At 45.3% G+C, this 25,398-nt stretch overlaps 1 protein-coding gene across 4 annotated transcripts in view; it reads left to right on the top strand.

Annotated features, from left to right (window-relative positions):
- Positions 1–25,398, top strand: part of LOC146859552 (CD5 antigen-like) — a 721,628-nt gene that overhangs the window by 47,221 nt on the left and 649,009 nt on the right. For 3 of the 4 annotated variants that reach the window (XM_085650250.1, XM_085650252.1, XM_085650249.1), the window contains exon 2: positions 13,122–13,186. The exons of the other annotated variant lie outside the window; for it this stretch is intronic. In XM_085650250.1, coding sequence (XP_085506376.1) covers positions 13,132–13,186 — 55 coding nt within the window. In that variant the 5' untranslated portion in view covers positions 13,122–13,131. The remainder of the gene's footprint in view (positions 1–13,121; positions 13,187–25,398) is intronic. 4 annotated transcript variants of the gene reach the window in all.

The following is a 25,398-nucleotide window of genomic DNA, read 5'->3' as shown; positions in this document are numbered from 1 at the left end:
TAAAATCTGCCTCTGGGTCAGCGAGACACGGGCACAGGTCAAAGTTGGAAATGGCAGAAGGTTCACATCACAAATCCAAACAAACAATGGCTTGAAACAAGGGTGTGTTTTTTAAGCCCATGTTTATTTCAGCCATACCCGGCCAACTTGAACCTCTTCCTGTCACAAGCAGAGGTTTCCACCACACATCGGCACCAGAGATAATTGTGTTCTTGCAATATGCTGAGGACGTGGTCATTCTGAGTCAAACACCTATAGGGCTCCAAAGGTCCATCAAACCATCAGCAGGATATAACAAGCAGAAAAGGCCTAGATTTGAGTTTGAGTGGACAAAAGTAGTCTGCCTTGGAGACTCCAACTTTAAGTCACATTAGAGGAAATCGATTTGAGGTGCTATCCTCAATAAGCACCTGTATTTACACACGGAACAGGACAGGACCTTTAAACACCGTCGTACTTCTCTGAGGGCGAAAGCGCACTCACTGCCCGTCGCATGATCACCTGTTAACAATCATGGCAGCCCAACTGGCTCCCACAGTAGCAAATGGCCTGCACATCCTGCATGGAAAGGAAGTGGCCAGGCTGAATTTACTGCAAACGAATGCCTACAAGGCCGTCTTTAGTCGGCCACAATCATCTTCACCAGTGCAGATTCAGATGCCAGTTTTGTTGGACATTTTGAGCTCCGGCGAGTGGCTCCCTGAACAGCTTGTACAAGTCCTAAATTGAAGCGCAGATGACAAGAAAAGTTCAAATGTCTTGGGGAGATACTTAGGATCTGAAATTAAAGACCTTAGGATTAAAGAAGCTTGAGGGAGTCCCAAAGACACAGCAGCTTCCTTTCGAATTAGTAACTGCTCAGTAAAGTTTTTGTCTCTCCTACAGGATAAGAAACATTTGCAAAAAGACGACATGCTTGGACAGTTCTTAACACATACCAGAGCTTGAAGCCCCGAGCATATCTAAACACAAACTTTTCACCAGTTTTACCCTCTTCCTTGGCACTTGCCCAGCTGTCTTGGGACAAAGAAGAAAGCTACTCAAACCAATCTTTGTGTAACTTTGTTTTCGCTCCTGCAGGCAAGCCTCAATACCCCTAGCTTGCCAGGGAACAAAATCTTTGAGACTTGAAAATGATCGGCTTGGAAAAACCTATGATTCAGATGGCTCTGTATGGCGTTCTAAGACAGAAGAGATCATTCAAGTGCACAACACACTCTCACTTTATTGGAAATGTAATGAGGATGTGATGGCCTCCAGCGGGTATCACTCCGGCTCAATGGTCAGGTAGAAACTAAAAGTTCTATAAAAGGAAAAAGATAACATAAATTTGCACAATGCGCATTCACTTCATGCAGCACGCTGGAAAAGAACAATAAGCAACAGACACCATTGTTCCTGAGTCCAGAAAGGCAAAGCACTTTAAACAAATATGGACTGTTAGTTCTTTGCATTTGCACACTGTCTGCCACCAGCAATAGACTCATTTTTTTAATCCAGATGTTTTATCAGAATGTTTGCAAATTATGATGGGATGATTCAATTAAATTTGTGGAACTTTTTTTGTAATGGTTTCTATTAACTATACATTAAACATACTTACTTCCTGATCTGATTAACACCAAACCAACAAAATCAAACCTTTTTAATTAACGTTCTACTTTCATTCCATGTTTGGTGTAAATCTATTCAGAGGTTGTAGGCACAAGCAAAATGTCTTACAAGAGCTGAAATTACGTTTTCCCCATGCACGGATCTGCACATGTAATCCAACCCAGACTTTAGCTGACTGAGCTAGGAAATTAGAAAATGTTGTGCAAATCTCCCTACAGGGGCAAAGCTTAGAGGGAAATGAAAACAATGCCTTTCACCCTCATGCTGGTCCTAGATTGAGGAGGCAGAGGCCCTGACAGGGCCAGGGAACCCCAGTGGGCCTCATTCACCCTCATGCTGGTCCTAGATTGAGGAGACAGAGGCACTGACATGGCCAGGGTACCCCAGTGGGCCTCATTCACCCTCATGCTGGTCCTAGATTGAGGAGACAGAGGCCCTGACATGGGCAGGGTACCCCAGTGGGCCTCATTCACCCTCATGCTGGTCCTAGATTGAGGAGACAGAGGCCCTGACAGGGCCAGGGTACCCCAGTGGGCCTCATTCACCCTCATGCTGGTCCTAGATTGAGGAGACAGAGGCACTGACAGGGCCAGGGTACCCCGGTGGGCCTCATTCACCCTCATGCTGGTCCTAGATTGAGGAGGTAGAGGTCCTGACATGGCCAAGGAACCCTAGTGGGCCTCATTCACCCTCATACTGGTCCTAGATTGAGGAGGTAGAGGCCCTGACATGGCCAGGGTACCCTAGTGGGCCTCATTCACCCTCATGCCGGCCCTAGATTGAGGAGACAGAGGCCCTGACAGGGCCAGGGTACCCCATTGGGCCTCATTCACCCTCATGCTGGTCCTAGATTGAGGAGACAGAGGCCCTGACAGGGCCAGGGTACCCCAGTGGGCCTCATTCACCCTCATGCTGGTCCTAGATTGAGGAGGTAGAGGCCCTGACATGGCCAGGGTACCCTAGTCGGCCTCATTCACCCTCATGCTGGTCCTAGATTGAGAAGACAGAGGCCCTGACAGGGCCAGGGTACCCCAGTGGGCCTCATTCACCCTCATGCTGGTTCTAGATTGTCACCTGCTCTGTATTATCTGCACTGAAGAGATTCAGGTACAGGGTGGGATCCAAGACAAGTTAAGAGATCCAGGGTGAGCAGGAACATAATGTCGTACTTTGCAATTTGGGACCGCGTAGGAGGCAGGGCCCTACCCCTGTCTATCCCGGTAATAGTGAACCACAAATGGTTAATGCGGTATGTACAAGTGCTTTGTGTAACGTTTTAGCTATGAATGCACTGTGTATACGCTATTTCACATCACTACGTGGGTTCCATTTTGTATCGGTGGCCATCTTATGGTTGCCCTCACATAGGCTATATAGCATGAAGCGAATACGGGCCTTTTAGAGCACATGGGCCTTTCTTTGACTTTTCTGTGACCTGGGCAGCTTGGCTCCGCTGCCCCAGGTCAAACTGGTCCCACGAGTTCCCCGTCCTCTGGCCACCTGTGATTAGCATCAGGGCTTGACACACCATAAAGTCTTTTCATCCTACACGAGCCTCCAGCTAATCTCTTTCTCACCTGACTGTTCCTGCTTTATGGCTTGTTTTCCAAACTGGAGATGCTCATGTTTATTGGGGCCTATCGATATCTGATGTGGGATCTGAGCCTTGCTGTGTAAATAATTGCGGGCTGGCTTAACTGGAATGTGGGATGGTCATCATGACTCTGCCTTTTCGTTTGAAATGTATACATGTAATGGCCATATCGTAAACTAAGGAATGTATGCCTGAGGCAGGATATTCTGTATTTAAGAAGAAGCCCGTTTCTGTGATTTTCAGCAGTCTCCTGAGAACATACACGCTGTTGTACTTCTAGGATACCTGTAATTGGTCTGCAGCCAATACACTGATCTTTGACTTCACCCAGAAGACTCTGTGTTTCTGTAGGTCTGAAACAAGAAGAACCCCGAAGTCATAGGGTGTGTTCCCCTGCACCGCTGGGCTTTAATTACCCAGTACTTCAGTTGGCGCCCAACTTGGGACGATTTCAGCGGTACCGGTCCAAGCCAGAGGTTCGTGAGGAACTTCGTGTGGAAATTCTGGAGGAAGGCCGCCACTTCATCGACCCCTGCATGTCGACGTGGTCCGAAAGTCTTTTCTGCGAGGTTCTCCGCGTCCCGACGGCTACGAAGGACTGCTGCCCTGATTAATCGCCCTGTTTTGGACCCTTGACGATTTTTTGGTAGAGCGAAACAATCGAGAGAGTCTTCTGGTGACGCCATCGATCATCAATATTCAGTTAAGTATAAGTGGAGCGTCTCCTAGTTTGAATTTGGTATCCTTCGGGATCATTTTGATTTGGTGCTTGCAAGTCCCAAAGCCAGAGGACTCGTGTATTCACGAGACTATCGTATTCGATAATCCTTTGACGTTTGAAACTAGACTAGTGAGCGAAGATGCCTGGTTCTAGTGTATTTTGTAGATTGTTTTGTTTGGGTTGTGGAAGGGATTTCCAGTTAGAGGATTCATGTCCGGTTCCTCCAATTGGAACTCCTACTTATGAGCTTTATGTAAAACATCGCGTGGGCCCCATTGCATATAATGAAATATGGATCCGATATACTAGAAAGGACGGTGTTTTAAAATGGCCCCAAAATGTTAGTTTCGATACAGATATCTTAGATAATTTAGAAGTTAAATTGTTTAAAAAGAAAGCCCGGCCGGCGATGTTTGATTCTTTCCGCCTATGGCGAAAGGAAGCCAAACAGAAGGAAATTAAGCTAGCGAAAAGAAATAAGAGAGAGAGAGGTATGTCAGTGATGCAAGCAGCTGTGCAATTTAAAGATAAGGAGGAGGAACAAATGAAGGAACAGTTACATAGGCAGCGCAAACTAGGGATTGATAAATGTTACACTGTTTTGTCACCCTTTGTGCAAGATGAGACAAAAGAGAATGAGAAAGATTCCCTAATGTCCCATTTGTTGAGTTCGCCACCCCATATGCGCAAAATGCCACCGCACCTCCACAGCTTGTGAATGCGCAGCCTCCAGTAAATATGCCGCAAGCCTTCCCACAGGCGCCAGCTCCTCCTCAGCTGGCTCCTATCCCTGCAGTGCAGCCCTCTCAAGGGCCGCCAGTTTGGTACCTGTTACCCCCGCGCTTTCTGCGACTTTGCCTAGCATGCCAGCGGATTCCCCTGGCGCTCCTTCTTATACTACCCAGGTACCTGTATCTGAATCTGTTTTTCTTCCCTCTGTCTATCCCCCCGTTTTTGCCTCAACTTCTCCGTCAGCACGACAACGACTAGCTAATGTAGTTACTAGTCTAATGTCGCCTCTCTTTGGGTCATCAAGTGCAACTCCTGCCTTACAGCGTAAGCAATTGCGCAGTCAGCTGCCTGATTCTGACGAGAAAGAGGTGTTAGATCATCTGGCGCGTAGGTGGATTGGTTTCCCTTCATGCTATGATGTGGAATCAGTTGTTGACGTGTTTCATCAATGGGATGCCCCGAAACAGAGGTATGTGTTTGAGAAAATGTGTGAAATCCTCTGTGAGGAATTGGATGATCATGGTAGAGATCCAAGCCCGCAGGAGTTATGTCGAGTGAGATTCGATTTTGGAAAAGGCACGATTGTGGGCCCCGATGTGAATAAAGCAGTTGCGACCTTATTATCTTTGAGGAATGATGATTGTCAACAGCCGTTGTTTACACAAGATTTCCCTGTGGGAAGAAAGGGAAAAGCGCGACAATACCCTATGAGAGAAGTCCCTCCGGTATGGAAGGAAGCTGTTGCGGCTCATGCCGCTCATGGTATTGCTGCTATGCCAGCTCATTTTCAGCGTGTTTGGGTGCATGTCCCTTGGAAACGATCTGAAGTAATAGCGCTTAAACAGACATTGCCTGACCCCCGTAAAAACCCTACAGGATATTATAAGGAGTTATCCCAAACTGCAGAATCGTGTGTCATTAATTTGGCTGACATAGATATGTTGTTCGGGAATGTTGTTCCACAGCCTTTATGGGGATCCATCCGTAATACGGATCATGCTGCAGAGCTAGGGGGTACATGGGCTAATATCGTTGCTGCAGATGCTAGACAAGTTGGTGGTGCAAAACCTGAGCCTTTGGTAGCAGAACTCCCTGGTCGAATTATTACCTACATGAAAACTATAATGCCTGCGATGCGCGTAAATTGGGATAAACTATCCGCATGTAAGCAGAAGAAAGATGAGACAGTGTCTGATTTCTTTACCAGGTTTGAAGAAACGTTTATCGACCACAGTGGTCAAGACATGAGCACTGAAGGTGGCCAACGGTTATTTGTTGATAAATTTGTGCAGAATCTACTTCCTGAGTTGTGTAAGAAATTAAAAGACTCAGAAAGTTCTTGGGCTGTTTCCTCTTCAGCGCAAATACTGGCTACTGCACAGTATTATGAAAATAGAGATAAAGACGAAAAAGATAGAACAGATAAAAAAACGAAAGAACTGAAAACAAAGGTCCTTTTACAGCAGGCCTATCCGCCACGTGGAGGACAGAATAATTATAGGCAAACACAAGGTGTCTATCACCAGACCCAACAGTTTCAGAATAATCAGCAAATGAATGGGTATTATCAACCACGCTTCCCTATAGGTCCCAATCAATGTTCATATTGCAAAGAGGAAGGTCATTTCAAGTATAGTTGTCCAAAATTAATGCAGCGTAACAGTAATGCGTATGGCGCAAGAGGTAGAGGTGGTCAGCAAGCTCCTAGAGGCAGAGGGCGTGGAAATGTTCCCCAGAACGTGCGTCCTCTTCCGCCTCAAAATACCATAAATAGCTTTGATCAGCAAGCCAACGCGACTGGTAATACAGCTCAGTACTACAATAATGATTATTATGCAGAAGACGACAATGTAGAAGATAATGATTACTAGGACAGCCGTAGACAGAGAGAGGGAGTTGTTTCAGTGCCAGTAGATCAGAGCGGACCTTATGTTAAAGTAACTACAGCAAATGTAACGGAGCCCTTTCTGCTGGATACTGGTGCTGCAAAGAGTTCAATCATGCATTCAAAACTCCCTGGCGCGCCTTTGTCTGGCGAAATGAATGTCTCAGTAGGTTTTTCTGGCGCCCCAGTTAGGAACCCGATTTCTAGTCCTATGTCACTTTCTGTTGGACCTTGTGAGCTAAAAGCACCCCTCATTCTAACAACTAGTTGTGGTGAAAATTTGCTGGGATTAGATTTGCTAAAAAGATTGCATGCAACGCTATATTGTTCTCCCTCAGGAGTACTACTTACATTAGGCAAGAAAGTGATTTCCCCGATGTATTTGTCTAAAAATGCAATGCCACCTGAATTGTCATCCCTTCCGGATGTCCTTTGGGCTACTGGTCCCAATGATGTGGGTCTCTTGGAAATACCGCCATATGTGGTAACTTTAAAGGCCAATGTCAGATTGCCACGTATTCCCCAGTATAAGATCTCCAATGAAGGTCAGAAAGCGTTTTTAGAAATTGTCAGCGATTTGATTAAAAAGGGTGTGATTGAAGAGACAAGAGGCAACGTTTGCAATAGTCCTGTTTTACCTGTCTTAAAACGAACAGACCCTTCACAGCCACCTGTTTACAGATTTGTGATTGATCTTAGAGAGGTTAATAAGATTGTTGTACCACAGTTTCCAGTTGTCCCTGATATAACTGCCTTGTTAACCATGATTCCAGCCTCCGCTGCATGGTTCTCAGTGATCGATCTAAAGAATGCTTTCTTTAGCATCCCAATTGCAGAGGAGAGCAGAGACATTTTTGGCTTCAGTTTAGGAGGCCGAAGCTTCCGCTTTAAACGCGCTCCCCAGGGCTACTGTGAGAGTCCATCAATATACAGTCAGGCTTTAAAAGCACAGCTTGATGCACTGGTTTTACCTAGTGGCGCTATCCTCATTCAGTACGTCGACGATTTACTAATCGCCGCGGATACTGAAAAGATTTGCAAAAACGCTACCTTGTCATTGTTGCGTCATTTGTCTGCCTTCCATCACAAAGTGTCTCTCTCAAAATTGCAATATTGTCGACAAGAAGTGACCTACTTAGGTCATCTCTTATCGAAGGAGGGAAGGAAACTGACCCCAGAAAGAATTCAAGCCATTGCACAGTTGAGTGTGCCAAGAACACAGAGAGAAGTGCGTGCTTTCTTGGGCATTACTTCATACTGTAGGCATTGGATTCCCAATTTTTCCTTGTTGGCAAAACCTTTGTTAGCATTAACATGTAAAGACACACCGAATCCTATCCCATGGTCTGAAGAGTGTCAGAAAAGTTTTTTGGAATTGCGTAATGCATTATGTTCAGCTCCTGTGTTGGGTACCCCTGACTACAGCAAGCCTTTTACATTGTATGTTCACGAGAAAGATGGTTGCGCGTTATCAGTGTTAACACAGCCTTTTGGCGACAGACCGCGTCCATGCGCATATTTTTCATCAACCTTGGACCCTGTAGCGAGGGCATTGCCAAGTTGTCTGAGAGCCACAGCTGCCGCAGCTATGTCTATTCGACAGTCTGCTGGCCTAGTAATGGATAATACATTGATTGTTATGGTTCCGCATGCTGTGGACACATTGTTAAACAGGACCAAGACGCAGCACTTAACTAGTGCGCTATTATCTGGATATGAGCTGACACTGTTAGCAAATCACATACACATAAAGAGATGCAACACGTTGAATCCAGCTACATTATTGCCAATTCCAACAGATCTAAATGAGATTGAGCAACATGATTGTCTGTTCAGAACAGAAGAAGAGACGAAAGGGAGAGTAGATCTTAAAGACACTCCCCTGACTGAGTGTGATGGTACTTTATGGGTGGATGGTTCGTGTTTCAAGCTTCCGAATGGTGATACGACTGCTGCATATGCTATCACGACTTTGCACACGATTGTGGAAACTGAACGTGTGCCACAAAATTCGGCTCAAGCAGCAGAATTGATTGCCCTTACGAGAGCATGCGTGTTGTCTGAAGGAATGAAAGTGAACATATATACGGATAGCCAGTACGCCTTTGGCGTGGCCCACAGTTTTGGGCGATTATGGAAGGAACGTGGGTTCCTGACTTCGCATGGAGCTAAGATTCAGAATGGCAAGTTGGTGAATGATCTCCTTGAGTCACTGACCCTACCCTCACAAGTTGCCATTATCAAATGCAGTGCGCACAAGAAAATCACTGATGATGTTGGTCGTGGAAATGCGTTTGCTGATGAAGTCGCGAAAGAAACAGCAAAAGATGTAAAGACTCGAATGTATGTTGCAGGCCCTGCCAGATGGGTTGGTGATGTTGGAATGTGTGAAAACACAATAGAGAGTGTAAAGTCCCTTCAAGCTGAAGCCACAGAGAAAGAGTTGAGCAAGTGGAGAGAAAGTATGGGTAAGTTGGATGAGAATGGTTGTTGGATTGATTTGTCAGAACATAGGCGATGGTTGTTACCTGATGCATATGTGCTTCCAGTGGTTACTATGGCACATGGAATGGCACATATCAGTACGAAAGGAATCTGTAAGTTGTTGGCTCCAGTATGGCAGAATGCTGTAATTCCGAAGTGTGCAGAGAATGTGGTCAAGAATTGTATGGTATGCTTGAAGTACAACACTGGTAGGGGAACCCCAACTCCAGCTGGTCATTTTGCGCCTCCATCATATCCATTTGAAGTTTTGCAGCTAGATTTTATTCACATGGAAAGGTGCAACAACCTGAAATATGTATTGGTGGTTGTTTGCGCTTTCTCAAAATGGATAGAGGCCTATCCTCTAAAAGATAACACTGCTCTGTCCACAGCCAAAGGCCTTGTGAAGGAATTTCTCCCCAGGTTTGGAATGCCAAGAATGGTGTTGAGTGATAATGGAAGTGAGTTTGTGGGTAAAGTGATGAAGAATGTGTGTGAGGGATTAGGTATAAAGCAAAAGTTTCACGCTGCAAATCACCCCCAATCAGCTGGATTAGTAGAGCGCTACAACGGCGCTCTAAAACTTAAATTGGCCAAAATCTAGGCGAGCACCGGTCTTAAATGCCTTTAGCACTCCTATCCACAAGGATGACCGTGCACTCACGAGTGGGACTTAGTCCTTATGAGGTTGTTTTTGGCCGCCCGGCCAATGTATGGGGTGTGCCAAGACCTACGAAATTCAGTGAAATCGAGCATCCAGTACTGCTTGATTACTTGTATGATTTGACGGTTAAACTGCGTGTTTTACACCAACAGGTGCATGATACTCTCCCCCCGGCCTCTGAGGCTCCAGGACACCCCATTGACCCTGGCACGTGGGTGCTCATCAAAAACTTCCAGCGGAAAAGCAACGATGAGCCCCGCTGGATTGGCCCTCATCTCGTGCTACTGTCTACAAGATCAGCTGTTCGAGTAAAGGGGAAGAAGAACTGGATCCACGGCGCCCACATGAAAAGGATCCCTTTGCCTCTGCCGTATGAACAGTGGGTCCAGGAGGGTATCGCAGACTCTGAAACAGACACTGTACCTCGTTTTGTGCCATTCAGTGATGCACGCATAAAAGGCACCACTTCAGCACAACAGAGTGACAATATTTTGCAAGAAGCTGTGCCACCGTCAATTCGATTGGACACCACAGAGCCTGAACTCTTGTTTCAAGATCAAACAGTACCTGGCTGTCTCCATTACAATCTAAGACCAAGGCCTATGGACAAATAAATATTCTTTTTCTTTTACCTTTTTATTTTTTGATAACCAGAGCTCTACCATCTGAAGGTCTTTCTTGATTTTTGTTTTTCGAACCACCATCCGGGTTCAGCCGCAGGGTCGCGGTGCCAAGACTTTGGGGTACAGGCCGAAGACGTTAGGTCGACGGTTCTGGTTGGTCTAGGGCGTTCCCTGGATTGACAGGCGTACTCCTTAGCAGAAGATACTCACCCGTCGCGAGCGGCACGATTAGAGGATGGAGTTTTGTAAGATTGAGAGACCCGCTGAGGAAATGAACTTTAAAGCAAGAATATGTAAAATAATGAAAAGCAAACGTTTTGTGTTTTTATGCCTATTTATACTATGTAGTATGGTAGCGTTTACTGTAGGATTTGTATTCTTCTCCTCTCAAGAGCCCATTACGCCCACTGTACAGCCTATACCTCCTTCTACTGTCTCCTCACACTCTTTTCACCCTCTGCCTGAACACGAACAAGCTAGACGATCAGAGTTTGTGAATAACTCGTTTATTCAGCTCCTGCACCAGCACCAACTAGTCATGAATACAACCAATTGCTGGGTGTGTGGTTTAATGCCACATACCATTAATAAGGGTATTCCTTATCTAGTGCTGCCGTATAGTTACAATGGATCGTCATGGGCATTCCAGACCATGTTTCTCTATGCACTAGATGCGTACTCCCCGCGACAACCGCGTTCCATCAGACCTAGCACTAATAACAAAGCTTTAATGAAAGGAGTTGCCGATATGAGCAGAGATATCGATGCATACTCATCTATTCCCAAAGAAGAGTTGAGAGCTTATGTAGGGTGGAACGCAACGGGGTATAGTATTAGTCTGGGTGAAAGACAGTGAAAAATCTCATCCCCAATCTGGGTCGTACCCCACATAGGTCGGTTCTGTTTGCAAGGTAATGGTCAGAATCCTAGAGCTCAACTGGGAAGAAGTGACTGTACTGAAACGTACACTTTCCCGTCACAGTTTTCCCCTGCGTTTTTGGCTGCCAAGGGTACATATTTTATCTGCAATGACCGAGCATATACATGGTTGCCCCCTGATTTCTCGGGCACATGTTATATTGCAAATCTGTTACCGCCAACATTTACTGCTGCCTCTGACTATCACAAGACCAGAGTTGTGAGAGGCGTGATTAGTAAGGAGGATACTGCCGGTCAGGAAGCGGGAGATTTCTTTTTGGGTTTCCTGCCGTTTTGGAGACCTATGGTTATTAGTAGGAACCTGAGACAACTGACTCGTGTGGTTGAATCCACTGTTAATGTTACGGCTGGTGCCCTTGGTAATTTGACAGCTGAGCTCCAAGCGGATCGCCTCATGACTTTGCAGAACCGCATGGTTCTAGACGTCATACTTGCAGACCGCGGTGGGGTATGTAAGGTTATCCAATCCAGTTGTTGCATTTTCATACCAGACAACGCTCCAACAGTTTATCAAGCCATCTCCAAACTACATAAAATATCTGAGTCCATACACGTGGATAAAGGAGATTGGTCACTGGTGGGGTGGTTCTGGCAACTGATATCTGCCTGGGGTTGGAAAGTTCTGATGGTCATTGGAATGATCTTAGCCATCCTTTTCCTGTTCTGTCTGTGCATACAGTGTGCTCCTGCGATATGTGGCCTCTGTGCTACATTATGTGTAAGGAAACCTGTATCGAGGGACGAGCTAAGTAATAGGATGATGCTACAGCAACATCTCCATGACTTTGTGAATATTGACCTAGATTCGGATTGAAATGAGTATAGTTATTGCCTATGTAAGGGTAAAAGGAGGGTCTGTCGTACTTTGCAATTTGGGACCGCGTAGGAGGCAGGGCCCTACCCCTGTCTATCCCGGTAATAGTGAACCGCGAATGGTTAATGCGGTATGTACAAGTGCTTTGTGTAACGTTTTAGCTATGAATGCACTGTGTATACGCTATTTCACATCACTACGTGGGTTCCATTTTGTATCGGTGGCCATCTTATGGTTGCTCTCACATAGGCTATATAGCATGAAGCGAATACGGGCCTTTTAGAGCACATGTGCCTTTCTTTGACTTTTCTGTGACCTGGGCAGCTTGGCTCTGCTGCCCCAGGTCAAACTGGTCCCACGAGCTCCCCGTCCTCTGGCCACCTGTGATTAGCATCAGGGCTTGACACACCATAAAGTCTTTTCATCCTACACGAGCCTCCAGCTAATCTCTTTCTCACCTGACTGTTCCTGCTTTATGGCTTGTTTTCCAAACAGGAGATGCTCATGTTTATTGGGGCCTATCGATATCTGATGTGGGATCTGAGCCTTGCTGTGTAAATAATTGCGGGCTGGCTTAACTGGAATGTGGGATGGTCATCATGACTCTGCCTTTTCGTTTGAAATGTATACATGTAATGGCCATAGGGTAAACTAAGGAATGTATGCCTGAGGCAGGATATTCTGTATTTAAGAAGAAGCCCGTTTCTGTGATTTTCAGCAGTCTCCTGAGAACATACACGCTGTTGTACTTCTAGGATACCTGTAATTGGTCTGCAGCCAATAAACTGATCTTTGACTTCACCCAGAAGACTCTGTGTTTCTGTAGGTCTGAAACAGGAAGAACCCTGAAGTCATAGGATGTGTTCCCCTGCACCGCTGGGCTTAAAATACCCAGTACTTCAATAATGAGCTGTCTTTCATGAACCCACAGAGAATCTACCGGGGAAATATTAGTGTAAAAAGTAAAGATATACTCAAGTGCTCTGTGTAAGTCAAAGAAACCTTTGAACCTAAGTGACACTGATGTTAAATTGTCTTTTCCTATTTTCAGAATCTTGAAAATGTTGCTGAAGGTTTTGTTCCACCTTCAAGTGCTCTGTGCCTGTTTTGCTATCCGTGAGTGTGTTTCTTTTCTACTTCTGTATTTTAAGATTATTCTGTAAGATATTTTATCTTTCCCTGCTGTGACAGCCATTTCTGGGAAAGTGAGAGAGAGGAGGAGAGAGAGAGAGAGAGAGGGGGAGGGCAGTGTCAGAGAGAGAGAGAGTGAGCGAGAGAGAGAGGGGTAGAGAGAGAGGGGGAGGGCAGAGTGAGCGAGAGATAGAGAGGGCAGTGAGAGAGAGAGAGAGAGAGAGAGATTGAGAGAGAGTAGGAGAGAGAAAGGGAAAGAGGGAGAGAGAGGGGGAGGGCAGAGTGAGAGAGAGAAGGAGAGAGAGAAAGAGAGAGAGAGGAGGGCAGAGTGAGAGAGAGAGAGAGAGAGCGAGAGAGAGAGAGAAAGAGAGAGGGAGGGCAGAGTGAGAGAGAGAGAGGGTAGAGTGAGAGAGACAAAGAAAGGGACAGAGGCAGAGAGATTGGGAGAGAGAGAGGGAGGGAGGACAGAGAGAGAGAGAGAGGGAGTGAGAGAGAGAGAGGGGGAGGGCAGAGTGAGTGAGAGAAAGAGAGGGAGGGAGAGAGAGGGGGAGGACAGAGTGAACGAGAGGGAGAGAGGGCAGTATGAGAGAGAGAAAGGAAGGGACAGTGACGGAGAGAGTAGGAGAGAGAGAGAAGATTCTAGAGATAGAAAAAGAATATAGGAAAAAGCAATAGATTTTTTGGGAATAGGGGAAGTAAGAGATATAGAACTTGTGCATTCCTGCTAAAGGACGGATTACTTCTGCACAGAGTATCTCTTTCTACATAGCTGTGGGAATTATGAAACTAGAACACAAATCTGAGGATGCCCAGTGCTGCCTAGTGTTTCCCAGAGATCAGGAGACTGGGCAGATTCAGTGGGACATGCGCAGTTAAGCATCTGAGAGCCCAGATGGCTGGTGTGAGGGGGTGTCTGTGAGGTGTGGTCCCAGAGAAGCCAAGAACCATTTAAAGGCATGTAAAAGCTGCCCATCACTGTCTGAGGTGTACCACCACCAGCACACACACCTACACTGCCTCTTTCTACACAAGTTATGCCAAGGTCTTATTGTTGGTGTAAACAATACTCTAACACCTTCTGAGAGCACCTCTCCACTAAGGCCCACTGCAGACAATGGTTTACAAGGCAAGCTTCAATCTTCAATGAAAAGCCTGATTCATGCAAGAATCTTGAACCCAACAAGCACTGATGCTGTTTGTTAAAGGCCTTTGTGATTGTTTCAGACGGGGCATTATTGTATAAAGCCCAGGAATTAGTCTTTCTATCACTTGAATCTCACAATTTAATCTACAGAATAAAGACTTTGTTTAGGTGGTAGCACAGCTGTCACATGATGTACATGCATTTCTAGGGTGCCCAGGATGTTGTCTAGGTGCATTACATTAAAATGTAACTTTAGATAAAATGTATTTGTAAAGCACAATAGGAGAGTTCACTCCAAAAAGCCCCTCAGTCTATATAAGGGCTTGCATTCTTTTTCTTCAGCCCAACTGTCAATAAATGTATTCATTTTTAACTTTGATTGTTCCAATAGTATTGAACTGATTTACACCAAATCACAAAAAGGCCGCTTTATGGTTTACTTCTGATCAGCCTTTTTGGCTTTGGCACTGTATAACATTTCCTAAGGAAAGTGCATGAGAAAACTGCATTTTGGGACCCCCCTTTTACTTGGCCCCTGCTTGATGGATCACCCCGAAACCTTCAGAGGAAGGAGCTGGGGGGAGGGGGATCTATGTTCAGGAAAGCTTCATGAATATTTCCAAAGTGACACCAAAGTTATTAGCGAATAAACTCACTTACTATGAAAAGTATGACGTAACTGTAAGTATACAGTGATGACTGCCACTGTGTAATATATTAATATCCCGGGCAGGAGTAGAATAATGCTAGGGCCTTGAAGAGAATGTCCAGTAGCGGGGCAACATTGTTATTGTAATAGCGTTCAAATTTGTTTCGTGATAATGACCCCATATACGGGACCAAGGGCCAGATGTATCAAGCCTTTTTCCCGTTTACAAACAGGCCGATTCTCAGTATGGGAAAAAGCCTTTTGGGATGTGTCATCCCAAAAGACCATTGCAAAATAGAGAATCGCAAAATTTGCGATTCTATATTTTGCAAATGAAATTAAGGAATTGCAATTCTGTAAGGACCAGAAATTTGCTATTTGGCCTGAAGGAATCGCAAATTACCACCAACTTCAAGCTGTAATTTTTACTTTTTTTAATGTGCTATATGACGCACATACAAACCCTTAGGGCATGTATGTGCGCAACATGTGCACACATGCATATTTCAGGGATGCAACAGGGTGTCCTTTTGGTACCCGTGCACTGAGGTTCTGGACTTTTAAGAGTCCAGAGGTGTCAGGGAAACAACACCCAAAGACCCCTGAGTTCCTTCCTGCCTTGGTGCACAAATAAACAGAGACGCGGGCTTCTCGATGGTGGCGTCAGAGACCAAGATTTATTTACTGCAGGGACACAGAAGTCATAGGAACCACACAAAGGCAGAATCTACGAGACTGTTCGATTTGCAAAAAGTGGGTTGCTCCTTAAATACATAAAATATGTCTTCAGGCAACATTACACGAATATCTTTCATGCCCAACCCGGTATCCCAAACAGACAATAAACATACACCAAACAATAATTAGTCGTAGGTTTTCAGTATTCGATCAAGTCTCTTTGTCAGTTTCCCATTCTTTGACCGATCCTCCCCATCATAAAAATCGTATCCTCCCCATTGTAAAAGCCCAGAAGGAGAGGAGCAGAGCCAGGTGTAAGGGATAGAAAAGTAGGATAAGAGGTGTTTATGGATCATAAACGGGCATGGCTACCGTCTTTGGCCTCTCAATCAGGACAATGGACACGAGAACCAGTATAGCAGGGCTGGCCTCAGGCAGGGGAGGCAGCTTGATTCTGCCTAGTCACGCAGCGTCAGCTTCCTCGGGCTCGGGCTTACGTGTCCTTAACAAGGTGATTCTGCCGGGGTCATTGCTCATCCATTGACTATGTGAGGGCAAGAAACAAAATGGGCGCCGTATCTAAAATGGATGCCATGGCTTTACAACAGAATGCCCTATTTCTCAGTGAATTCATGCTCGTAGCGCAGCGAAAACACTGTCATATATTAAATGGATCATTTACGGTTCATTGATACCAAAATCGTGTCAGTACTACGATACCGAATACACGGGTTCGGATCGCTGCAGAACCTCAGACCGTCCTTTTGCCCTTACATAGGCAATAACTTACTCAGTCTTGTCAGAGTCCATCTCTATGTTCATCAGGTCACTGATATGTTGCTGGAACATTATTCTATCCTGTGGCGTATCTCCAAGAACAGGTGGTCTTCTTACGCATGTTGAAACACAAAGGCCACATAAGGCAGGACCACACTGAACAATGAGACAGCACGAGAATAAAAATACCAACGCAACACCAGTGACTATCAGAACCTTCCATCCCCACGCAGATAACAGATTCCAGAACCATCCCATTAGTGACCAGTCACCTTCCTCTACATGAATAGAGTCAGAGATTTTGTGTAACTTAGAAATGGCCTTATATACCGTTGGCGCATTATCTGGGATAAAAACACAGCAACTCGATTGGATCATCTTACATACCCCACCTCGGTCTGCAAGTAATACATCAAGGACCATACGATTCTGTAACGTCATGAGGCGGTCCGCTTGAAGCTCAGCTGTCAGGTTGCTAAGGGCACCCGCAGTTTCGGTAATAGTGGATTCAACTACCCGTGTTAGTTGACGTAAGTTTCTACTGTTGGCCATAGGCCCCCAGAACGGAAGGAAACCTTTGAAGAAGTCTCCTGCTTCTTGGCCAGCAGTGTCTTCCTTATTGAAAACACCTCTCACAACTCAAGTTTTGTGATAATCCGGTGCAGCAGTGTATGTCGGAGGCAACAGTTGAGCGATATAACATGAGCCTGAAAAGTCAGCAGGCAGCCATGTATATGCTCTGTCTTTGCAAACAAAATAGGTGCCCTTAGCAGCTAAGAATGCAGGGGAAAACTGTGACGTGAAAACGTATGTTTCGGTACAGTCACTCTTCCCTAGTCGAGCTTTCGGATTTCTCCCATTTCCTTGCAAACAGACCTGACCTTGGTGAGGTACGACCCAGATCGGAGTCGAGCTTTTACGTTTGTTCTCACCCAAAGTAATGCCATATTCCGTAACATTCCAACCCATGTAAACTCGCAATTCATCCTTGGGAATAAACGGAGTGTTATTGACATCTCTAACCATGTCAGTAATTCCCTTTACCAAGGCTCTATTAGCGGAGTTATACCTAGTGGAACGCGGAGGTCGCGGGGGATAGGTCTCTAGAGCATAGACGAACATGGTCTGAAATGCCCAGAATGATCCATTATAACTAAAGGGCAGAACCAGATAAGGGATACCCTTGTCCATGGTATGTGGTATCAAGCCACACACCCAGCAGTTCGTTGTGTTTACCACTAGTTGGTGTTGGTGCAAGAGCTGAATGAAAGTGTTATTTATAAACTCAGAGCGTCGAGCTTGCTCATGTGCAGGAAAAGGATGGAAAGAATGAACAGAAACAATAGTCGGAGAAACAGAAACATGGGGAGATACCGTAGATGTAACAGGTGCAAAGATCAGTTGGATACCAAAAATAATTCCGCCTACCAGAGTTATTAAAACAATCAGAAATGTCAGAGCACATTGCATTAGGAAACATTTGCTATACAATATTTCATACAGTTTTGTCTTGCGAGCATTTATGACGTTAGCCCGTCGCAGTTCAGGAAGCTCCATCTTCTACAACCGTTCGCAACGGATGGTTTGTACCAGTTAAAAATTGCCTCTGTCTACCCTGGGAGTTCCCAAAATAAACAGAAGAAACCGACCTTGTGTCTGGTTCCCTGCAAGTTAAAACAAGGCACACGTTACGACCCTACGGTAACCCAGATGGCAAGGTGAGAGAACAACACAAAAAAAAAAAAATTATAGAGCAAACTTCCTGACTGAATGGAAATGTGATAAGATCAAAGCAGTTTTCAAATAGAAAGGTAATTATGCAATGTTATTGGTTCATAGAATGAGAACGTAGGTTATATCTGTACTTTCCGGGTCTTGTCTGATCTTGAAATAGCTGGTCTACAGGTGCAGTAATGTTCGAATCCACAGGTGACAAATGTTCACTTTGTACAACACTCTGTTCAGGGTTCGAAGGAACAGTTCCTGGTGGGGTGTCAGAGTTCTGCGTTTCAGTTCGTTTGTCCGTTATGTACTCTGCATCACTGAAGGGGATGAGCCTAGGAACAGGTTCTGACTCGGATACACCAAATCCCTGTCTAACCCAGTTGTCGTAGGGGAGTGGGAGAGGGACACGCTTCGTATGGCTAGCGTGCACCCAATTCTTCCTTCCAGCTAGGCGTACAGCAGTTCTTGTGGCCAGGAGCACTTGAAACGGGCCTACGAATCTTGGCTGGAGGTTCCGGGTTCGTTCAAAATTCCGCACCACAACTTGATCACCGGGTTTCAATGTGTGGCCTGGACTCTCTGGCAGTTTAGGCAAGGATTCAAATACCTGTTGATGAATAAGGCTCAATTTAGCAGTCAGGTCAAAAAGGTAATCAATCAACATTGGATATTCGATCTGTTTGAATTCCTTTTGCCTAGGGACTCCCCAAACATTAGCAGGACGACCAAACACAATCTCATATGGGCTAAGCCCTACTCGAGAGTGTACAGTCGCTCTGGTGGACAGTAAAGCTAAAGACAGTGCGTCTGGCCACGATAGACCAGTGGAAGCTTGAATTTTAGCAAGTTTTAGCTTCAAGGTACCATTGTACCCTTCAACCAAACCTGCTGACTGTGGGTGATTCGCACTGTGGAATTTCTGGGTGATTCCCAGACCCGCACACACACTCTTCATAACTTTCCCTACAAACTCACTTCCATTGTCTGACCAAACAATCCGTGGCATACCATACCTGGGGAAGTACTCTTTGAGGAGGATTTTTGCAGTAGACATAGCAGTGTTATCCTTTAACGGATACGCCTCAATCCATCTTGAAAAGGCACAGACTACCACTAGGACATATTTAAGATTATTACACCTGTCCATGTGGATAAAATCCAACTGAATCACTTCAAAGGGACAAGAAGGGGGAGCAAAGTGACCAACTGGGGTTGGGGTTCCCTTGCCAGGATTATGCATCAGGCATATCATGCAATTTTTCACCACTCTTTCCGCACACTTAGTAATTCCATCGTTCTTCCATACTGGAGCTAACATCTTACATATCCCTTTCGAACTAATGTGTGCCGCTCCATGCACCATCGTGACTACCGCAAGTACATACGCATCAGGTAACATCCAACGCCGCTGCTCAGACAAATCAACCCAACATCCACTTGAATCCATTCTACCCGTTTTCTCCTTCCATTCATTCTTCTCATTTTTAGTTGCTTCATTCTGGATTGCCTTCACACTTTCAATTGTATTCTCACACATTCCTGATTCAGCAATCCATCTCGCAGACGTTGTAACGTACATTCGACTCATCATGTTCTTGGCCGTCTCTTTGGCGACCTCATCAGCAAACGCATTCCCGCGGCCAACATCATCCGTAATCTTTCGATGTGCACTGCACTTCACAATCGCAACTTCATTCGGTAAGGTCAGAGATTCCAACAGGTCATTGACTAACTGTCCATGTTGGATCTTAGTCCCATGGGACGTGAGAAAACCTCTTTCTTTCCACAGACGTCCAAAACTATGTGCTACGCCGAAGGCGTATTGGCTATCGGTAAACACATTCACTATCTTTCCCTCAGCTAAAACACACGCTCTTGTTAATGCAATTAATTCTGCAGCTTAGGCAGAATTCTGACTTACTCTTGCGGTCTCAACAATCGTGCTCAAAGTCGTAACTCCATACGCGGCCGTCACATCACCATTCTGTAGTTTAAAACATGACCCATCGACGTACAAAGTGCCATCTGGATCTAGTAACGGAGTATCTTTTAAATCAATCCTACCTTTTGTCTCTTCCTCAGTTCTAAAACAACAATCATGGGGCTCTGAATCACTCGACTCCTGAGTAGTCGGCAACAACGTTGCTGGATTCAATATGTTGCATCGCTTGATCTGAATGTGACTTGCCAAAAGCGTCAGCTCATAGCCTGATAGTCTAGCACTGGTGAGGTGCTGAGTTTTCGTTCGATTCATGAGTGTATCCACAGCATGTGGAACCATGACTACTAACATGTTGTTCATGACTAGTCCAGCAGACTGTCGAATAGACACTGCAGCTGCTGCTGTATCTCTCAAACAACTTGGCAATGCTCTGGCTACCGGATCTAATGTGGATGAGAAATATGCACAAGGTCGCTGTTTGTCACCAAATTGTTGCGTTAAAACACTTAACGCACAACCTTCTCTTTCATGGACATATAAAGTAAACGGCTTACTGTAGTCAGGAGTACCCAACACAGGAGCTGAACACAGCGCATCACGTAAGTCGGAGAAGCTCTGTTGACATTCATCAGACCATGGCAAAGGGCTCGGAACACCTTTTCCAGTCAGGGCTACCAATGGTTTTGCCATGAGAGAAAAATTTGGGATCCATTGCCTGCAGTATGACGTAATACCCAAAAACGCACGCACTTCTCTCTGTGTGCTTGGTACAGTCATCTGCGAAATTGCTTTGATTCTCTCTGGGGTCAACCTTCTTCCCTCCTTTGACAAAAGATGACCTAAGTAGCTCACTTCTTGGCAACAATATTGCAGTTTAGAAGGTGAAACCTTGTGATGTAAGTCTGACAAATGAAGTAATAAAGAAATTGTAGCTGTTTTGCAAGTTTCCTTGTCATCAGCAGCCAGTAAAAGATCATCTACGTATTGGATCAGGGCAACACCAGGAGGAAGTACAAGAGCATCTAATTGACTTTTTAATGCTTGGCTGTAAATTGAAGGGCCCTCACAATAACCTTGTGGAGCGCGCTTGAACCTGAAACTGCGACCACCTAAGGAGAAACCAAAAATGTCTCTACTTTCCTCGGCTATGGGGATGCTGAAAAAGGCATTCTTCAAGTCTATCACTGTAAACCATGAGGCTGAGGCAGGAATCAACGTCAATAATGCAGTGATATCTGGTACCACAGGAAACTGTGGAATCACTATTTTGTTAACCTCTCTGAGGTCAATCACAAATCTGTAGATTGGAGGTTTGGAAGGGTCAGTGCGTTTCAAAATCGGCAGAACAGGACTATTGCAGACATTTCCTCTAGTTTCCTCTATCACATCTTTCTGTATTAAGTCTTTCACGATCAGTAAAAGTGCACGTTCACCTTCATTCGAAATCCGATACTGTGGGGAATCTAACATTCGCTTTCAGACTCACCACATAAGGGGGAATTTCCAAAAGACCTACATCATTAGGACCAGTCGCCCAAAGAGTATCAGGGAGAGAACGCAGCTCCGGTGGGAGCTTATTCATTGACATGTACATTGGAGAAATGACTCTCTTACCCAATGTGAGCTGTACTCCCGAAGGAGAACAGTACAGTGTCGCATGCAGGCGTTTCAACAGATCTAAACCAAGCAGATTCTCATTACAACCGGTTGTTAGAATAAAGGGTGCTTCTAGTTCGCATGGCCCAACAGAAATTGACAAAGGACTAGAAACAGGATTGTGAACAGGGGCGCCTGAGAAACCTACTGAAGTGTTTGTTAAGCCAGACAAAGGTGCGCCAGGGAGTTTCGCATGCATAATTGAACTTTTTGCCGCACCAGTATCCAACAGAAACGGTTCGACCATGCCTGATGTAACTACTGCGACATAAGGTCCACTCTGATCAACTGGAACTGATACTACTCCCTCTCTTTGCCTGTGGCTGTCCTAGTACTCACTTTTCTGAATCTCTTCATTATTTTCATAGTAATCCTCAACATGATACTGTGGAGATCTACCTGGTTGCGTAGATTGTACATTTCGCTGATCGAAATAATTTGATGGGCGATCAGCCTGTGGAGTCATTGTACCACGTCCTCTACCTCTAGGAGCTTGCATAAACCCACCACTACCTCTATGAGCTGGGACACCACTGGTTTGTGTGTGCAGTACTGGACACTCGTTCTTATAATGGCCCTCCTTTTTACAATAGGCACACTGATTCCATGCTAACTGTTGTCGGGGAAAACCATAATTAAATCTTTGGGACGTCCCTTGCTGGAATTGTGGCTGTTGCTGAAACTGGGGTCGCTGCTGTGAATCTGACTGAATTGAGCGAGGCGGGTATGCCTGTTGCAAAAGAACTTTAGTTTTTAAATCTTTTGTCTTCTTTTCTGACTTTTCCTTCTCTTCTTTCTCTCTATTCTCGTAATACTGAGCAGTTGCAAGTATCTGTGCTGTCGTCGACACTGCCCATGCACTCTCAAAATCCTTGAACTTGTTACTAAGCTCAGGCAGTAAATTAAACACAAACATGTCGACAAACAACCTCTGACCTCCTTCAGTACTCATATCTTGCCCACTGTGGTCTACGAAGGTCTCTTCAAATCTAGTGAAGAAGTCAGAGACGCTTTCGTCCTTCTTTTGCTTGCATGCTGATAGTTTATCCCAGTTGACCCGTAACACTGGCATCAGCGTTTTCATCAGATTAATTATTCTGCTAGGTAAAGCAGCAATCAGAGGCTCAGGTTTAGCACCACCAACTTGTTGCGCGTCTGCCGCTATTATAGCTGGCCAATCACCTCCTAAGGCGACTGGGTGGTTCTCTTGCCGAATCTTGGCCCATATAGGCTGTGGCACTACATTGCCAAATAGCATTTCGATGTCTGCCAAATTCATGACACACGCTTGAACTGTCTGCGTTAACTCTTTATAATAACCAGCAGGATTCTTACGCGGGTCCGGCAATGCCTGTTTTACTGCTAATACTTCTGCCCGCTTCCAAGGGATGTGTATCCACACTCTATGGAAATGCTCCGGAGCAGCTGCAATACCATTAGCCGCATCAGCTTGAACTGCTTCGCGCCATATCGGCGGAACTTCCCTCATCGGATACTGACCTCGTCTTTTCCTAGTAATCGGAGAACCATCAGAACCCATTGCAGACCGAAGAGGAGAATCATCCCTATAAGCTAAAATCAGTTCTAACGCTTCCCTTACTTCTGAACCTATCACCATTCCTGCGGCGAACTTTTGCTGAATATTTATCAAATCAGAGGGGCCGGAATCTGAGTCATCATCATCCCATTCCTCACGCAAAAGAGAACACATCACGTCAAAGACATAACGCTGAGTTGGTTCATTCCATTGCATAAATGTATCTGACACTCTTCGTGCATCATACTTCGCAGCTTTCGATATCCACCTAAGAGCTGTTGAATCTAACATTTCTCATTCCTGGGGACCAGGAAACTGGCTACGTCTCTGTGTAGAGTCAGAAACGGGGGTCCCAATTAAAGACCTGTAGAGAGGAGTTAGGATATTAGTTACAGAGTCGGTTATTTTCCGACGAACAGAAAGCGGAGTCAGAATGTTTACAGAGTTCGGGAACAGGGAATCTGGAGCAGATGAAATGGTAAGGGTGGGAGTAGCAGATAAAGCAGTTTGCGAAACGACAGGCACAGGCGGAATAGGCAACCCAGGAAGAGGGGGTGCCGAGGGAACATTTACCACAGGAAGGACAGGAGCTTGAATCAAAGGAAGTGGAGCAACTATTCCAGGCTGACCAGCAGCTGGCTTCACAACAGGTAGTAACTGTGGTGCTGTATTACCCTGTGCATACGGTGGAGGTGATCTCAACAGATAAGACAACAGAGGATCCTTTTCACAGTCCTCTATCGGCTTAGCAGGACAAGATGGCAAGACAGGGTAGCATTTATCAATCGCCAAATTATGTTTTCTATTCGCCATCTCTATTGTTTTCTCAGTCTCGTTGACATGCAACTGTCTAGCAGACTCGATTAATGTCAACCCTTTCTCTTTCTGTTCCTTCTTCATCTTCCTAATTTCTCTCTGTTTAGCTTCTTTACGCCATACGCGAAAAGAATCAAACATTGCCGGCCGGGCTTTCTTTTTAAACAACTTTATTTCTAGATTGTCTAGAATTTCGATTTCAAAGCTACCATGCGGTGGCCAACTAAGGACACCATCTTTCCTGGTGTAACGGACCCATACTTCATTATAAGCGATAGGACCTACACCGTGTTTACAATAGAGCTCATATGTAGGAGTTCCAATTGGAGGAACCGAACACGGATCCTCCAACCGAGAATCCCCGTTGCAACTTAACCAGGACAGGAAACAATTACTACTGTTAGTCATTATAAACTAAGGACAGATTCCAACAAAAATGCGCAAAGAACTTAGGCCTACCAAATGAACCAATACCAAAACAAAGATTATCTTAACAAGAGCAACCAATGATAATCTACGAATTCAAAAACAAACGTATCCAGAGAGCAAAACAAAAGCAACAACGGACAATCAAACTGAGCGCAACCCACTTAATACTTAACTGAAATGTGGAAGACGTCACCAAGGAGAACCCGTCTACGTCTCGCCGTACTAAGGTCTGCACCTCGGGTCCAAGACAGGGCGACAGTCAGGGCAGCGGTCCTCTGTAGCCGTCTAGGAACGGGAAACCTCGTGGAAGAGATCGTCGGGCCACTTTTACGACATACAGGAATCGATGAAGCGGGGTACCTCCCTCCGGAATCTTCACACGAAGCTCCTCGAAATTTTCAGGCTTTGGATCGGTACCGGATGACGTCGCCCCACGTTGGGCGCCAATTTGAGGTTCTGGACTCTTAAGAGTCCAGAGGTGTCAGGGAAACAACACCCAAAGACCCCTGAGTTCCTTCCTGCCTTGGTGCACAAATAAACAGAGACGCGGGCTTCTCGATGGTGGCGTCAGAGACCAAGATTTATTTACTGCAGGGACACAGAAGTCATAGGAACCACACAAAGGCAGAATCTACGAGACTGTTCGATTTGCAAAAAGTGGGTTGCTCCTTAAATACATAAAATATGTCTTCAGGCAACATTACACGAATATCTTTCATGCCCAACCCGGTATCCCAAACAGACAATAAACATACACCAAACAATAATTAGTCGTAGGTTTTCAGTATTCGATCAAGTCTCTTTGTCAGTTTCCCATTCTTTGACCTATCCTCCCCATCATAAA

This window comes from Triturus cristatus, chromosome 3_2 (genome assembly GCF_964204655.1).
Source record: "Triturus cristatus chromosome 3_2, aTriCri1.1, whole genome shotgun sequence".
In the NCBI taxonomy this organism is placed as follows: Eukaryota; Metazoa; Chordata; class Amphibia; order Caudata; family Salamandridae; genus Triturus; species Triturus cristatus.
Note: the sequence above shows the minus strand (reverse complement) of the source record. Positions and strands in the feature narration are given on the sequence as shown.